The following is an 18,154-nucleotide window of genomic DNA, read 5'->3' on the forward strand; positions in this document are numbered from 1 at the left end:
AGGATGCAAAATACATTGCCATCAGCGGGTTCCTCTTCCTCCGTTTCTTCGCCCCCGCCATCCTGACCCCAAAGCTATTCAACCTGCGAGACCAGCATGCTGACACACAGACTAGTCGTACTCTCTTGCTCTTGGCCAAGGTACCATCCGCCACTGCCATAGGGTTGGGCTCCATATTAGTTAGGCTGACCATATGAAAAGGAGGACAGGGCTCCTGTATCTTTAACAGTTGTATTGAAAAGGGAATTTCTGCAGGTGTCATTTGTATATATGGAGAACCTGGTGAAATGTCCTCTTCATCACAACAGTTAAAGCTGCAGGGGCCCTGCCCTCTTTTAAATCTGGTCACTCTAGTATAGTTCCTGTACCTTTAAGTGTTGTGATGGAGAGGGAATTTCACCACGTGCTGTCTGCATACAAATGTCACTTTCTGAAATTCCCTTTTCTATGCAACTGTTAAAGATACAGGAGCCCTGTCCTCCTTTTCATATGGTCACCCTATATTAATGCAATGGGATTGGGGTGAATTTACATGACACACCCCTATTTCTTTTCACCCCAGCCTTCCCACCACATGATTCCCAAAGCGGCTTGGGGAAGAGGTGTCCTTGAGAAGAGAATTAGCATGTTGCATCCATGAAATTTTGGTCAATATGGGATCCATGTAGGGTCCAGCATATCTGATTCTAGTCTGGGCCTTGCTAGGCTTGTGTCAGGCCTAGGCCCCGTTGCCATGGTAATTGCCAACCACAGGGAAAGGAAGGGTCGTGGTTTCTATAGCAATAGCCGGGCCTTAGAAGGATCTCAGGCCTTGCCCAATAGATGCTCTTATGAAGCCTTCACCCACCCAAAGAAATGTATAAAGTCCTGCTGAGTACATTGGAGGAAAAGTGGAATAAAGAGAGATTGAATAAATAAAATAAATTGGACCTCAAGAAAGCACAAGATCTTTCTTCCCCTTCTCTTCCTCTGTTGTCATTTCCTTGCCTGCTTCTCTCCCTGCCAGGCGGTGCAGAGCATTGGAAACCTAGGGCTGCAGTTGGGTCACGGCAAGGAGCAATGGATGGAGCCCCTGCACCCCTTCATCCTGTCAAGCATTGGACGAGTCAAGGAGTTCTTGGACAAGCTCATTGATGTAGAATCTGAGAATGGTGAGCTCCCATGTTTTGCTGTCCTGGAAGCAGTGGAGTGGTGTATCCTGTGAAACTACGAACGTGAACAGAAGAAGATCCATGTTGGATCAGACCAAGGGTCCATCTACTCCATCATTCTGTTCACACAGTGGCCAACCAGCTGCCCACAGGAAACCCACTAGCAGGACATGGGTGCAAGTGGGCTTTAGCTCTGGCCAAAGCAATGATTGGAGGAATGTTCACATTCATTCGGTGCTTCTACTGGATCTGAGAGAGAGGGCCAGCTCTACCATTAGGTACAGTGAAGCAGGTGCCTCAGGTGGCAGATGCTGGGAGGTGGCAGCGAGGTGTTGGAGGAGAGAGCTGTGTGTCTCAAAGCTTGCCCCATGCTCCTTAAGCCAGCTTGCTGCCTCCAGGTTCAACAAAGGATGCTGTTGTATCACCTGTGTCGAAGAGTTTGGTCGGCTTTTGTACATCAAGTGGGAGAGGGTGCCATCTTTGCCCGAGGCAGCAAAATGACTTGGGCTAGCCCTAGTGAGAGCTCAAAATCTCTCTTTTTCTTTCCTTAGAAGCAAGCGAGAAGCAGCCTTGGACACTCTTCCAACCCTCGGCCATCATAAAAGAGGGCTACCTCCAGAAACGCAAGGCAGAAGGCCTCCACTTGGTCTCACGATTCACCTTCAAAAAACGCTATTTCTGGCTGAGCAACGAGACCCTTTCTTACTCCAAATCGCCCGACTGGCAGGTGGTCACTTCTCATGGGAGAGGAGGAGGGCAGATCTAGCGGGGATTGGAGCCATCAGAGTTGTGGACAAACGTACCTTGTGTTACCAAAAAAAGAAGAGATAAATATTTAAGACCGGGGTCCCCAGTGTGGATCTCATGGGCACCATTATGCCCATGGACAACTCTGTTGGCGCCCCTCAGGCTCGCTGCCTCTCCCGATTTACATTTTATTTCTTAAGATTAAAAAAAAAATTAAACTGGGATGCTGACATGATGCACCATCTTGATTTGGGTTCCAAAGCGTGGTTTTGTGTTTCACTGTCTTCAACTTGGGTTCTTGTGCAAATTACTTTTCTTTTAGTTCCACCAGTTGTCTTCGGGGAAATGAATGTTTTGTGACTGTCCATGCCCACCATGGCAAGGGTTCTGTGAATGGGCAAGATCCCATGGCAGCCATTTTGTGAAAGCAGCTGCGACACTCAAAATTCCAAATGTGCCCACCAGCCCCCAAAGCTTGGAGACCCTTGACTTGAAGAACACCAGTTTCTCCAAGGGCAGGTTTCCAGCAATGGCCCTTCGCAGCACAACATTAGATCTACAAAAAATACAGATCCCCCATCTTCCGTAAAAAATGGCATCTCGCATAGAAGAGTGGGTGGCTGCCTACGTTGGATGGTGGTGAATCCGTCCATTCCTATTGGGCTCTGAATTGTCTGGATCATTCCAAAGTGATCCGAAGCAATTGGACTGCTTCGGACTGATCCGATTCGGGCTGATTCAGTCCAAATCATGCTGCATTGCTTGGGGGTTTGGATCCAGCACCAAAGCCGTGATTTCAAGATGTGATGATGGCCACCGATTTGGATGGCTTTAAAAGGGGGTAGGATAAATTCCTGGAGGAAGAAGGCTATCTCTGTTGTTGTCGATCTCCATTGGATTACGCCCTAAATGATCAAGAGCTAGATGGAATGGTTCTTTCTTTCTTTCTTTCTTTCTTTCTTTAATATCGTCCAGCTGACAAGCTGTCTGAGTGCACCTTTGCCGAAAATATGGGCAGCACCTCTCCCTTCCAAGACATTTCCATAGCTGTGGCAGGTGTCTCTAAAAAATTGATATCCAAGGCTGTTGAATTGTTTTCCTCTACGATTCAGCTGGTCCTATAATCGTGGGTCGAGAGAGGGTGGTGTGTCAATTCATCACCTTAGTATAACAGAGCTGGGATGCTTTGGGAAATGTTTTCCAAAGAGAGGTTGGGCAGTTGAGAATCACACGGCGGGTTTGCGTTGTTCCCCCATGCCCAGATACGTACATCCATCCCTGTCCAGCGGATCTGCGCCGTGGAGCGTGTGGACGAAAACGCCTTCCAGCAGTCACACATGATGCAGATAACGACACGTGACAATGGAGGGCAGCTGTTCACCATGTACATTCAGTGTAAGGTAAAGCCTGGCGTCATATTCGGGCCTAGATTGTGTAATTCCTATGTTGTGAATGTTCTGCTGGAGGAGGCAGAATGAGTAAAACTGCTGGGTGTCTAAGGCCGTTGCTAGACGAGGGTTTAGCCCGGTGCGAGGCCCGGGCTCCCTGCTGTGTGTGCAGATGACACACGGGGATCCCGGGGTCAGGCCAGGCTAAACCCTCCCTTGACCCGGGATAACCGGATCCACTTGTGGCCCAGTTTTTCCGCAGCCCCGGGCTCAGCCGAAGGTCTAGCTGGTTTTGTGGCTTTTCCTGGTTGCTTGCTTACTTGCAAGTATCCGGGAGAAGCCGCGCACTGGGCACAGCGCTCCATAGAAAGCAGCGGAGAAGCGCTCTATGGGAAGAGCGGAGCCAGGGTGGGGAGATCATGGACGGGGGGCCGGCAGAGGGGGCATCGGATATGGTGTACCAGTGTGGTGTAGTGGTTAGAGTGTTGGAGTGAGGGTCGGGAGAGCCGTGTTCTAGTCCCCACTTGGCCATGGAAGCTCACGGGGTGACTTTGGGCCAGTCACTGACTCTCAGCCTAACCTACCTCACAGGGTTGTTGCCAAGATAAAATGGAGAGGAGGATTATGTCAGCCACCTTGGGCTCCTTGGAGGAAAGGTGGGATAGAAATGTAACAAATAAATAAATCCCTACTGTGGTCAACCAGATGCCTTTTTAGATTGTAAGCCCGTGGGCAGGGACTGTCAAGAAATACTTTTGTGAGCCGCCGTGAGAGCCATTTTTGGCTGAATGGCGGCATAAAAATGCTTAAATAAATAAATATGGCGGGTGGGTGATCGGGCGGGCATGGCGATCGGGCCAGCGATCGGGCAGGGGGGCATCAGACATGGCAGATGGGGGGGAAGAAAAACGGGGCCAGGGCAAGAAGATTGGGGACAGGGAGGTGGGTTACTTGGGAGTTTGGGACGTTTGGTCCAGGAGCCTACCTTGCAGGGTTGTCAGGTGGACCCTGACTTCCTTTACAATAAGAACCTAAGAAGAGCCCTGCTGGATCAAACTGAGAGTCCAGCACTCTGTTCGCACAGTGGCCCACCAGCTGTCAGCCAGGGACAACAAAGCAGGACATGGTGCAACAGCACCCTCCCGCCCATGTTCCCCCACAACCAGTACATATAGGCTTACTGCCTTGGATACTGGAGGTAGCACATTGCCATCAGCGCTAGTAGCCATGGATAGCCTTCTCCTCCAGGAATTTTTCTGACCCCCTTTCAAAGCCATCCAAATTGGTGGCCATCACCACGTCTCGTGGTGCCTGACTCTCAGCCTAACCTGCCTCACAGGGCTGTTGTGAGGACAAAAGGGAGAGGAGGACCATGTCTACCCCTTTGGGTTCTTTGCAAACTTTTGTAAACCGCCCAGAGAGCTTTGGCTATGGGGCGGTATAATAATAATAATAATAATAATAATAATAATAATAATAATAATAATAATAATAATAATAGTCAGAGTACAAATGCAGTGATAACGGATGATGCAATGATAACCTTAATAGCAGCTTATTCACCACCTTGTGCAGAACCACATGCTTTCCAAGCAGAAGATTTCAGGTGCAATTCCTGGCATTTTTTTTAAAAAAATAGGATAAGGCTAGAGGTGATAGGAATGGCCATGGAGAGAAGCTGCCATTAGTCTAGACAATACCTTCCCATGTTCCCTCCCTGCAGAGAAAGTGGTACAGTCCTGAAAAAAGAAACCTTATCCTTTTTTGTCTAAATCTTTACCAGTGCTGATTAGATTCTCCCATTTTCACATGTTCAAGCCACCCCTTATTCGTATGTGAACGAATATGTGACAGCCTTTATATTTTTCACGCGCCTTGGGTAGCAACCCGGCCCTGGCTTACAGCCAGCTTCCTAGCCTGGAGTAGATGGTTTCCAGCAGCTTTGGTCCAGCAAATAGAGACAGAAAAACCTGCTGCCAACTCCGTCTTCCTGTCTGCTCGCTGCGGGGCGACGCTGCTACGGCACCGCCAGACATCAAGCATTTCCATCATTGACAAGATGTGGTGATGGCCACCAATTTGGATGGTGTTAAAAGGGGGTTGGATACATTCCTGGAGGAGAAAGTTATCAAGGCCTACTAGCCCTGATGGTTAGGTGCTACCTCCAGTATCCAAGGCAGTGAGACTATATACAACAATTGCTGGGGAACATGGGCGTGAGGGTGCTGTTGCACCATGTCCTGCTTTGTTGGTTCCTGGTCGACAGCTGGTTGGCCACTGTGTGAACAGAGCGTTGGGATAGATTAACCATCAGGCTGATCCAGTAGGGCTCTTCTAATGTTCTTAAGTTCTTGTTGAACATGATGGACACCACCGCGTGCCAACAAAACCGCTCCACCTTTGACAAAGCCCAAATAGCTCAGCTTCTACAGCAGTCTTCTCTGACCTGGCACTTTCCGGGTGTGTTGTCCATGCCAGCTGGCGTTAATGGGAATTGTAGTCCAACATAGCTAGGGGGCACCAGGATGGTTGGCTCCAGGTTTTGGAGGGCTGTCAGGCGAGACATCCTCAATGGAGCTCCTCACTCAGTGAGTCTACCTTCTCATCACCATTACCATCAGCTGTGACGGCTCATCTTCCTCTTTCTCGTCACGGCTACCACTTGCTTGCTTGGCAGGCAGAGAGCCAGGGAGCAAGGAAGAGCCAGGGAACACCATCAACATTACCTGGGCCAGGCCGAAAAGCAGGTGAACAAACAAGACCGTGTTTGCCCCCCCACTGTGGAATGATCTCCCCGACGAGGCTCGCCTGGCGCCAACGTTGTTATCTTTTCGGCGCCAGGTCAAGACTCTTCTCTTCTCCCAGGCATTTTAACAGCATTTAACAACGCTAAGTTTGTTTTTAATGGACCCCAGAATTGTTGTTTTTAAATGGATACTTTTTTTTTACTGTTTTTTATGTTTTTGATGTTTTTTAAATTTTGTATACTTTCAATGTTTCCTATTTTTAATTGTTGTAAACCGCCCAGAGAGCTTCGGATGTGGGGTGGTATATAAATGTAAATAAATAAATAAATAAGATTAGGAGGATCACTCCAGGGGACTCCAGGGGACTCTTGTGAGTGATTTAAAAATACACTAAGTGCACAATCCTATGCATGTTTAGACAGAAAAAAAGTCCTACAGCTCCCAGCATGTCCCAGCCTGCATAAAGGGCTAGGGCATGCTGGAAGTTGTAGGACTTTCTTTTGCCTATATATGCATAGGATTGTAGCCAAAATAAATATATAAATCCAAATCTTGCCTCTCTGCCTAAGGTAAGGCAGGGAAGGGCCAAATTGGTGTACTGCAGGGCCGGAGAGAAGGTAGATCTCCAGATGGTTTGGACTTCAACTTCCAGAAGCCTCTGCCAGTATGGCCAGTGGTCAGGAATGCTGGGAAAAGTCCCAAACATCTGGAGATCTACTTGCTGCCCGAACCCTGGTATAGTCATTAGAGATCACACTAAGCCATGGTGGTTAAAGCATTTTTGAGCTCAACATTACGGCTTAGCGTGTCACGTGAAGGATTCCTAACCACGGTGGCTACATAACCATGGTTTAAAGACACTCACTAACCCTTTGCTGCAAAAGGGTTAGCAGCTTAACCAAGGCCCATAGCGTGAGATTAGGACTGACCTGGTTGAAGTCCCCAGGCAAGCATGAAATTCATTGGTTGACCACCTTTCTTGAAAACCTCAGGGAGTTTTCGGGAGGATCAGCTTGGGGATGGGGGAACCCCGTCCCCCACCTTGACCTCCTTGGAAGAAAGGCGGGATAGAAATGCAATAAAGACATAATTGGGTTGCAACGCTGCTATTTCTTGACCCGGCCTTTCCTTCCTCCCTCCGGCAGAACGTCAATGAGCTCAACCAGTGGCTCTCGGCCATCCGGAAAGCGACCGTCTCGAATGAGTGCATGCTGCCCTTCTGTCATCCGGGCACCTTCCGGGGTAATCGCTGGACTTGCTGCTTGCAGACTGACCGCACAGGTAACCCAGCAACTCAAGATTCCCTGCATATTGTTGGGGAACGGAGCCTGCGAGCGCTGTGTAACACAGGCTGGCTGGCTGGCTGGCTGGCTGTGGGCCTCAAAGAAATAGTAGCCAAGGTGGCTCTTGTAGCTACTTCAGAGCCATCCTTAACGCCTCTTTGCACAAGTGGTTTCTTAACAAAGTCGACGGAAGTCTTTTATTGGCTGCACGGTTAAGAGGCATGGATTGAAACGCCCCCAGTTCCGGTATGACCCATCTGTTGGGATTATCGCCTGCCATCCCATCCTTGCAGGCGCAGGGTCAGCGCCTGTCGCCCTTAAGGGCAGCAATTGGGAGCCCTGCATCTTGCAAAGACCACTGGCGTTGGCCCCAGGCCTGGGCCAGGTGGCTACAAGCTGCCATTATATCATTCACAATCCCCACCCGACATTCTAAAATGTCTAAATTCTTCGCCTAAGGTTTACTTACCGGCAGTAAGAGCTTTACGCTATTATGTGCTGATATATATTTTTTGTATTTTGGCCATGCCCCTTTGCCTTTGGCCACACCCCTTTGCCACACCCCTTTGCCTTTGGCCACACCCACCCCTGGAATACAGTCCGCGAGAATTTCTCCAAAAGTGAATTCGGCACTCAGGCTGAAAGAACTTCCCGTCCCTGTTTTAAAGGAGCGCCTTTCTCAGCTCCGCTCCTGACCGTGGCCCAAACCCAGATCCCACCCAATTCTATGGGGCCGTCCATCCCTTCGCCTTACAGGACCATCCGTGGTTGTGGTTTGGTTACAGTTTGCGGCTGCAGCCGCACGCACTCTGCCGTGACCCTCGGAGACTGGAGCGACCCTTTGGACCCGGACACCGAGGCCCAGATGGTGTACAGGCAGCTTCTGCTAGGCAGAGACAAGCTCAGGTTTGTGGATGGTGATGTGGACAGTGGTGGTGAGCGGGGCTGGCTCAGGTGGATGGAAGAGACGTGATCAGTTATGGCTGTTAAGAGAATATTAAATGTACCATGTGGAGGGACCGGAGCTCAGTGGTACAGCACGTATTTTGCATGCAAAAGGTCCCCGGTTCAATCCTTGGCTCCTCCAGGTAGGGCGAGGAAAGAATCCTGCCTGAAACCCTGGTGAGCTGCTGCCAGTCAGTGTTGACAATATTGGGCCAGATGGACCAAGAGTTTGACTCAGTATGATATCAGTACAAACCCTTCGGGTGTGAGTGAGTGACCTGCAATGCAGCACTAGGCCAGTTAGTTACACAAATTACAATAATTAGAGGTAAAATTGTGCCAAGTTTTTTTTTACAACTATAAACAGTCAGGATTTCAAAACAACGATATTATTTATTATTTATTTATTTAGAATATTTATATACCGCTCCCCATTGAAAAATTTCGGAGCGGTGTACAAGGTAAAATGAAAATAAAAACAGAATAAAAACAGTTAAAACCAAATTTAAAAGAAGCAAAAGCAGAGATCCAAGGCTGCATGTTAAAGAAAGGCTTCTTGGAATAAAGATGTTTTCAGGAGGCGCCGAAAGAAGTACAAGGTTGGCGCCTGCCTGACCTCCAGAGGCAGGGAGTTCCACAGGAGGGGGGCCACCACGCTGAAGGCTCTTCCCCTGGTGGATTCCAATCGGAGGATGGATCTAGGTGGAACCACCAGGAGCAGGCCCTCGGATGACCTCAGTGACTGGGCAGGTTGGTAAGGGAGAAGGCGCTCTCTCAGGTATCCTGGGATATATCCATATATATCCATAACTATATCAGTTATGCCGGTCTATTTCGAACTAACATTGTAATGTTATCAGCAATTGTAAGTTGTTACCGACCATGTTAGATCTACAGGAGTACCTGATGAAGACTTATTAGAGTCGAAACAAAAATATACCTGAGTTCTGTAGACATAACTTGATATAGCATTACTGATATAGTTATTTTGACATAGACCAGCATTACTGATATAATTGTTTTGAAATAGACCAGCATTGCTGATACAGTTGTTTTGAAATAGACCAGGATTACAGATATAGTTGTTTTGAAATCGACCACAATTACTGATATATTTGTTTTGAAAGAGACCAGCAATGCTGATATAATTGTTTTGAAATAAACCACCATTACCCATATAGTTGTTTCAAAATAAACCAGCGTTACTGATATAGTTGTTTTGAAATCCTGACTGACAGTTTATAATGTAAACCAATTGTCACAATTATACCTCTAATTATTATATATTATTATATTTCTGTAAACCGCCCAGAGAGCTCTGGCTATGGGGGGGGCGGTATATAAGTGAAATAAATAAATAAATAAATAAATAAATAAATAAATAAATAAATAAATAAAATAATACATTTTGTAACTACCTGGCCTAGAGCTGTGTTGCAGGTGTCTCACAACTGGAGTGTTTGTATTGATACTTTTATTGGAGACTTCATCCTTTTCATTTTGTACAGCTGTCTCAGCATAAAGCAGCTTCCTATGCTCCTATGATTCTGAAGAACCACTTCTTTGTATTAACTGGTCTACAGTAGACAGTTGCAGTAGACCTTTGAGCAGGGATACATGTGAAGAAAAGCAAAACAAAATGACAATGCAGGCGTCCAAGATCCGCCAACAGCAGCAAATGCGGGATTCTGTGACCTGTAAAAATTATGCCAATTAAACACATCTGCGTGGTTTCTCTTGTTGCACAGAATTGATTTTGTTTACCAGGAGGGGCAAGGAGTTATATAAGGCACTGCCCCCCCTCCAATCACTGAAAACCACATACAGCAACCCATCTGGCTTCTGAGCTTTCGCTATGTGTCTCTTGCACACCTTCCCAGATCTGTCTTCACAATCATTAGGGATAGAAACTCCCCCGCCTTTTTTTTTTAAAAAAAGGCTGAGATTCTTTGCAATCTTAATCTGCACATTTTGCAGCTATTCTGCGTTCCTATGAAATTACAGCACCCAGGTTGCCCTGGCCTTTTCAGCTGTTCTTCGGGGCAACTTATTATTAATTTCATGCGTTCCCATTCCACTTCTCCACCACAAAGGGGTCCCTGGGGCGACTTAAAAACCAACCCATTAAAAGTATGATTTAAATTGCCAGTGCACTGAAAATTAAAACAGTAAAACCAATATTAAAAACAGAGCCGGTATCATTTAAAAGCACTTAAGACAATATCTAAAAAAAGAAGACTTTTTTTAAAACAACAACTGGGCAAATAAAAAAGGCCTTTATCTCTTGCCAATAAGATAAGGAAGCTGGCACCAGACAAGCCTCCCAGGTGAACACATTCCGGAGATGGGTGCCAATGCCGGAAAGGCCCTATCTGGAGGTATCTGTCCTGCATTACCAACTGTTCCCACCAGAGGACACCCGGCGTTAAGGAATTTTCACAGGCTCAGCACAAAACAACAAGGCAATCTTGCGTTTGCTAAGAAGAGAAGGCAAGATTTACGCTTCTTAAGGGCCAAGATGGCATCATGGCCGAAACATTGGAGGAAGTGTCATAGTTCAGTATTAAAGTGCAGGCCTGGCATGCATAATGTCCCAGGTCCAATTCTTGGCATCCCCAGTTAAAAGGGAGAGTCCGCCGGCAATGGATAACTCTTTTCTTCCTGAGCGCCTAGAGACCTGCTGCGGCCTAAAGCAGAGCGAGACTCTGGGTGCTTGCAGATGAAGGTGCCACCACTCACAAGGCACTGTGCTGTCCTTCCACCATTTCCTCCTTAACGGATTTGTGTGTGTGTGTGTGTGTGTGTAAATTAAAACAAAGACAGAAGGAGCAATGGGAAAAACTGGCAGGGTTTTTAATTGAAGACAGCAGTGTCTGGGCCCTCCCACAAAATTCCGTGAATGAGGCACAATAAAAGCCTCATCTGGACTCATCCATGGTATAAACCTGGGGATGCAGAATCTCTCTTGGGTCCGTCCCCCACCCCAGAAGCCAGGCTCGCTGTTCCTTTCCCCCATCCAGCTTGGTTTCTCCCCAGCTTTCATGTGGATTTTTCTCCCATTCTAAAAGTTCAAAATACCTGCGCTAAGGCTTTGTTACTGGCAGTAAGAGCCTTAAGACAAAAGGCTGGTATTTTGGGGCCTACCCCCTTTTGGCCCGCCCACCACTACAATGTCCCCCCCCCCCGAGAGCTTTTCAGATATGGGATTCGGCTCATGGCTTGAAAGAGGTTCTAAACCCACTTTATATGCTTATTTACTCTCTACTGGCCTTAATGCACCAGCTACATTGGTCTGGACTGGCTTTGCTTTTTCACAAGGGATGTGAATAGGAGGGGGGATGTGTGTTTATGGGTCATTGGCTGGAACAGCACATTACAGAAGATCCATTGCTGTGGAGCAGGGGTGCAGAACCAAAGACCCAGCGGGGGGAGGGGGAATCCAAGCTCCAGGATTCTCCAGAGAGCCCTGTCCTTTCCTATGTCCCCAGCCCTACACCTTTCCCCCCAACCATCAATGGTTGGGTCGTTTTCCAGCTTTTGTACCGTACTTCCATTCCCCCCCCCCCGGCCCATTCTGAAAAGTGGAACTGCCTTTCCTAAGGCTCAGGGCCGGCCCTACCACAAGGCAGGGTGAAGCAGTCACCTCAGGCGGCAGATGTTGGGAGGTGGCAGCAAGGCATGTTGGGGGAGAGAGCTGTGTGCTTCATGGCGTGCGCTACGTGCCCTAAGCTAGGATGATGCCTTCAGGTTCAATGAAGGATGCTGTTGCATCACCTGTGTTGAAGAAACAATCTAGTCAGCTTTTGTACACGAAATGGGAGACAGTGCCATCTTGTTCTTCGCCTGAAGTAGCAAAATGCAGCTAAGGCTTACTTATTGGCAGGAAGAGCGATAACCTAAAATATGCTGGATGTTTTGGTACATTTCGCTTCACCCCCTTTGCTTTGGCAACACCCACCAATGAAATCCATCCCCCAACCAAGAGTTTCTCCAAAATGGAATCCAGCCCTTGGGCTCAAAGATGATCTGCACCCCTGCTGTGGAGGATAGGGAAATGTAGAGCGCGGTAATGTAGTGTCTTGCATTTCTTTGTCCCAGGTTACCTGAGGAGAGTGGAGGACCAAAAGCGGAGCTTCTGTTTTCAGCAGAAGTCTTGCGCCTCATAGAATAGTAGAGTTGGAAGGGGTCTATAACATCATCGAGTCCAACCCCTTGCTCATTGCAGGAATCGACCTTAAAGTATCCCGGACAGGTGGCCTCCAGTATGGGAGAGCCCACGACCTCCCTAGGTCATTGGTTCCAATACTGCTCTAACAGTCAGGAAGATTTTCCTGATGTCCAGCCAGAATCTGGCTTCCTGTAACTTGAACCTGTTATTCTTTGTTCCGCACTCTGGGTGGATCAAGGAGAGCATCCCAGCTTCCTCATAGGACGCTACTTTATACCTGGTCAGAGTTTTTGTCCATCTAGCCCAATATTTTTTTTTACTTTGATCGGCAGCGACTCTCCAAAGTCCTTCTCAATACTGGAGACATCGCTGGAGATCAAACCTGGCCCTGCCTGCATGCAAAGCAGGGGCCCTTCCCCTGAGTCGCAGCCGCCTGCTGAGAATTCACCTTCCACCCGGATGAAAGACAGCGGATATAATAAACGCCGATTTCCTCCTGTTCTTGAGTTTAATCATTGCCTGTCACTTCCAATAAAAAGTGTTATGGATAATCAGACAGCCAAGGTCTTCCAGGCGATGAATAATGTTTTTTTGGATTCAGGCGATGAATAATGTTTTTTGGGATTTTGCGTTTGAGTTGTTTGTCTATTGTGATACGGCTCTCCACTGAATTAGCTGCGTAATTGATAGCATTGATTTGCTACAGTAATGTCCATAAGTTAATGGCTGTTTTGGCCAGATTTGGCCTTAAGTCCCTTTGGAATGCAAAAAATAAATAAGAGTTCTTTTTGTTTTTTAAATGATTAGGAAGAAAAAGGGATTCCTGTGTCTAAACACCGTGTTTCTGTGCCTTAAGTAAAGGAAATTCTTGGTGCAGAGAAGGGTTGCTTTCTAAGAGGCTGTGCTTTTAGAACTTGCAGTTAACAATGTGACAGATTGATTTCAGCAGTCATTTGACTTTAATAGCTTGGAGGCCCATAACAAACTGTCCTTCTCCCTCTACAGCGAGAAGCACCAGGAGTTTTTGAGCACAGCGGCTGTGCAGGAGCAGGGCAACAGAGCTCAGAAAGGTAGGACCTTTTCTTTAGGGGGGCGGGGGGGGGGGGGCTATGGAAAGGAGGACCGGGGTCCCGTACCTTTAACAGCAGTATAGAAAAGGGGATTTCAGCAGGGGTCATTGGTATGCATGCAGCCCCTGGTGAAACCCCCTCTTCGTCACAGCTGTAGGAGCCCTGCCCAGATATGAAAGAGGGCAGGGCTCCTGCAGCTTTCACTGCTGTGATGAAGAGGGAATTTCACCAGGGGCTGCATGTCTACAAATGACCCCTGCTGAAATCCCCTTTTCTATTCAACTGTTAAAGATACAGGAGCCCGGTCCTCCTTTCCATAGGGTCACCCTATTCCCCCCACCCCACCCCCGGTTGGCAGAATCTGAAGCGGTGAGAGGGCAGAAGTGTCAAATGAGTCAGAATATGTGCAATTGTGCTGCAAGTTGCAGAACTGTCTTCCTGGGATATTGCCTATGTCTGCATGATCTGCAGCGTGGGGGGGGGGCATTTATGTAGCAGATCCTATGGTGCAATCTCAAAGCCCCACAGATATGGGGTGATGGTGGGCGGGAGCAAGTGACCGCAAAGCTATTCCAAATTTGCTCATGTGAGCACAAGCAGGGAAGCGAGGCCAGTGTTACAATGACCTTCCTCTTCCATGAAAATATGTGCTCTTCCCTGTCTCTGGTCTTGCAGCAACGCCCAGCTTTTGAGAGCCATTGGGCTCCCAGCGCATAGATGCGTGTTGATGCACGCCCAGCAAATTGACCATTCACCTTCCTGACAAAAGCTGCAGTTTGCCAACAGTACAGTTGAACCTTCTTCCCCAGCCGCTAGCAACGTTTGTGAACGTTGCATGACATCACAGCAGCTCAGCCAATAGAATTTCCAAGGTGAAAGGCCAGCTGTAGCCTTCATCCTTCCAAAAGATGGAAATAGGGACATTTCCACCCACACCATCTCCCAAACCCATGGGAATAGGAGTTCCCTTCCTCTTTGCTGTCAGATGACAATAAAGGCTCTGTACATCCTTAATCAAGTGTAAATGATTCCTTCTCCTGGATGGATGACCGATGTTCACCATGCCGGAAAGTAAAAAAATGCCTTGAGCTCATAAGGAGGGATGAAATGGGAGAGCCCAGATGATTGGCTTAACAATAACCCAATGGGATGGGATCTTCTCTGAGGTCCAGTCAGACCTTCTGGTTGCTGTAGGAGCCCAGCAGGAAGCGAGTCTGGGCTGGGAGCCATAGGCTGTGTACCCCGTTTCACGTCCCCACTGGGTTATAAGATGTAGGCTTTATGGTCTCCATGAGTCATCCGTTCATCCAGATTTAGGGAGATCCACCGTTCTCCACCCAGTTTCTGCCCATCTGACCAGCCGTGGGTTGACAGGCAGCACTACAGTGGAGAGACACACCTGTCCCCAGTCTGTGGGCAAAGGTGGTGCCTTCAGGTCTTCTTCCATCTTCTTCTTCAGGGCCGACTTCAGGTTTTGGAGGGCCCTTGAGCAAGACACGCACAATGGGCTCCTGCCCGCAGGGAGTCGATCTTCTCACCGCCATTGTCACCAGCTGCTCTCGCTCCTCCTCCTCCTCCTCTTCCTCATCATTGCCACCAGCTGCTTGCTTGATAGGCAGAGAGACAGGGAGCAGGTAGGCCGCGGCACCTGCTGGTCCTCCTTCTCGCCACCACCGTTGTCTGGGCCAAAGCGACAGGCAGGTGGACCAGCGGGTTGCAGTGGGGAAGAGGAGGCGCATCTCCAGGGGGGCTCTTGACAGTGGACCCCTGCTTTGACGTGGGCCCTCGGCAGGTGCCCAACCATGCCTACCCTTGAGGCCGGCCCTGAATGTATTGCTTCATGCTCCCCAGTTCCCCAGGTGGTGGAGATCCTCAGTGGCAGGAGAGAGCCTTTTACAAGGTCACATTCCCTGGTGAGGAGACGGCACGGGAGGCTTCTGGCCTTTGGGTGGCATCTGTTTCTTTGCCAATGCACCCCCCTTGTAAATGCAAGGTTGAGAAGCAAACGTTTGTTGTGCAGCCTTCCGAGACCACGTCTTGCCTGCTAGGTGCAAACCAGTCTCTCTCTCTCTCTCTCTGCCACACCATCTCCCTGTCTCCCTCCTCTCCTTATCTCTTTCTCTCCCTCCCTCCCTCCTTCATCTTTCTCTCTCCCCCTCTGTGCCACCCTACCTCTTTCCTGTTCTCTCTCTATCTCCCTCCCTTCCCGTTTTTCGTCTGTCTGTTTCTCCCCTAATCCCTCCCTCTCTCTCTCTGTGCCACTTCACCTCTCTCTCCTGTTCTCTGTCTTGCTCTTCCTCTCTGGCACTCTCTCTCTCTCTCCCTCCCCTCTCTTTTTTCTCTGTCAACCCACACCTCTCTCTCTCTCTCTCTCCCCTCCCTCCTTCCCTCCTCTCTCTCTCTCTCTTTGCCACCCTCCCTCTCTCCTTTCTGTCTCGCTCGGCCACGCCATCTCTTTATCTCACTGTGTGTGTGTGTGTGTTTCAAATTTCAATAGTGTTGTCTTCACACCCCCCCCCAAAGGAGTAGGCAGGGCATGTTTCCTAGCTATGACCACACCAGACGTCGAAGGCCATTAAGTCAGCATGTCCAAGCAAGCGAACGGCACCAAAGCCTTGAGAGAAGGTCATTTCGCAGATCGAAACAGAAAGAAAATAAGAAAGGAAGTTTCCTTTCTTCCGTCGTATCTCTGTCGGGTTTGGCAAGGGTAAAAGGCTGAGCCTCTGCAAAGAAGTGACCCTAACATACTGCAACACGTCCCTGTAAGGTCGTCCTGCTGGTCAATTGAACTGGTCAAGTGCTGACCTCTGATTTGGCCTTGGGCAAATATTGTCAAATATTTAACAAAGCCCCAAACGCCATTGTGTCAACGGCGGCTTCCCTTTACCAACTCTAAAAACTGTTGCTTTGTTTCTGTTTTAATTTCATTAAAAAGAAAAGAAAAGTACAGGTTGTTGGGTAAACCATCAGGTCCAGGCTGTGCCCAGTTAATCAATTGCCTTTTATTTCACAATAACCATAAACTAATTTGGGAGTTTGGGGGGTCATTTGGGGTGTGTGCTGGGCGACAGGGCCCTGGACTTTGGCCCAAGGTTCAGCCCTATCTGCACCACTGGGAATTATTATTATTATTATTATTATTATTATTATTATTATTATTATTATTATTATTATCAACATTTGTATACCGCCCCATAGCTGAAGCACTCTGGGTGGTTTATAAAGATTATGTAATGCATTGGAAAGGCAGTATCTGAACCACAAATCACCTTGGATAGCTCCTTTAGAGTTCTGGATAGTTCTGACTGAAACCCAGAGCAGATTCGCAACCCCAGTGACCTTGGAGTCACCAGCCTCCGCTGCCTTCCACCCATGTTTTCTCCTTCTGTTCTCTGCCCCCCCCCAGACACAAATGGCCGGAGGATGAGAGCAGCAAGCCGCCTTTTAGAAGTCATTCAGGATCTGGAGCGGGCCCACGAAGCCTTTGAGCACCGGGTAGCAGAAGGCGAGAAGGGTGCGGCCGACGTGGCGCCCCACACCTAGATGGATTCCTCCGCTCGGGCCCCCAGTTGTGTTTTCTCCGTATTGTAATGATGTATTTACATCTGTCAGGGGAGTGGGGTGTTGGGATCCTTCACGTCTGTCGCCAGCGGCATGGCCTTTGAGGCGGTCGTGGGGCCGCCACAGCAAGTCTACAGCTTCGGACGAAGAGAAAAAGAGGAGGCGGAAGAAAGTAACGACGGAGGCCTCTCACTTCCGTGTGGCTGCACCCAGTCCGTGTCCTCTTTGAGACCGTTGTTAGGGTGCGTTCCAGCAGAACCTCCCAAAGCGTGAGACCTCTTTTTGTTTACCAGGGAGGAAGCCCAGGGCAGCGCGTCGGTCCGTGTTGCGAACCTGCAGGAGCACACACTGCGGCGTTGCGCACAACGTTTAGCCTCCTGACAATCTCGCCAAACGACAAGTTTCCAGTCCCACAGGCTCGAAAGGGCAGGAGCGATGGCCATTTGAAATCCCGGCAGCCAGGCGGGTGTCTTTATTGGAGCGTCACTGGGCACAGGCGTGAAGCTTCCTTGGCGCCCCGTACCGCTCCTTTGCCACTCCCCGTGGTAATGAAATTGTGCAAAGTGGGTGTTGTTTCTTTTAAAGCAGAATAAATTATATGAAATGAAATGGCAACGTTTGGCAGAATTTCTCAAGCTCACAGAAGCCAGCTGCGCTTGACACAGAGGTTGGATTTGCTTCCTGCGTAATGAATTTCCCTTAGTGTTTTTTTTTTAAAAAAGCATGGGATTCATGCTCCATCCCTACCCCGGTTTCATAGTGCCCTGTTCCTCCTTGCTGTATTCACCTTTGCCATGCAAGTGCCACCCGCACTCCAGAGTGGAGCAGGGGAGACGTGATAGCACTCTTCAAGGACTTGAAAGGTTGTCACACAGAGGAGGGCCAGGATCTCTTCTCGATCCTCCCGGAGTGCAGGACACGGAATCATGGGCTCAAGTTACAGGAAGCCAGGTTCCGGCTGGGCATCAGGAAAAGCTTCGCAACTGTTAGAATGTCATGGGCACTTTCACAAAATGGCAGGCATGGGCTGTCTCAAACCACTCATTTCCCAGAAGCTAAAATGATGCAAAGAAAAGTAATTTCTCCAAGAACTT

General features: G+C 48.6%; 1 protein-coding gene across 1 annotated transcript in view; it reads left to right on the plus strand.

Annotated features, from left to right (window-relative positions):
* The window catches only part of RASAL1 (RAS protein activator like 1), a 78,447-nt gene extending 61,067 nt beyond the window's left edge, over window positions 1–17,380 (plus strand). Inside the window, exons 14-21 of the mRNA XM_063144351.1 lie at window positions 3–140; window positions 1,007–1,151; window positions 1,703–1,878; window positions 3,161–3,298; window positions 7,179–7,314; window positions 8,102–8,222; window positions 13,435–13,499; window positions 16,906–17,380. Coding sequence (XP_063000421.1) covers window positions 3–140; window positions 1,007–1,151; window positions 1,703–1,878; window positions 3,161–3,298; window positions 7,179–7,314; window positions 8,102–8,222; window positions 13,435–13,499; window positions 16,906–17,042 — 1,056 coding nt within the window. The 3' untranslated portion in view covers window positions 17,043–17,380. The remainder of the gene's footprint in view (window positions 1–2; window positions 141–1,006; window positions 1,152–1,702; window positions 1,879–3,160; window positions 3,299–7,178; window positions 7,315–8,101; window positions 8,223–13,434; window positions 13,500–16,905) is intronic.
* The last annotated feature ends 774 nt before the right edge of the window (window positions 17,381–18,154 follow it).

The sequence above is a fragment of the Elgaria multicarinata genome, chromosome 18 (genome assembly GCF_023053635.1).
Source record: "Elgaria multicarinata webbii isolate HBS135686 ecotype San Diego chromosome 18, rElgMul1.1.pri, whole genome shotgun sequence".
NCBI lineage: Eukaryota > Metazoa > Chordata > Lepidosauria > Squamata > Anguidae > Elgaria > Elgaria multicarinata.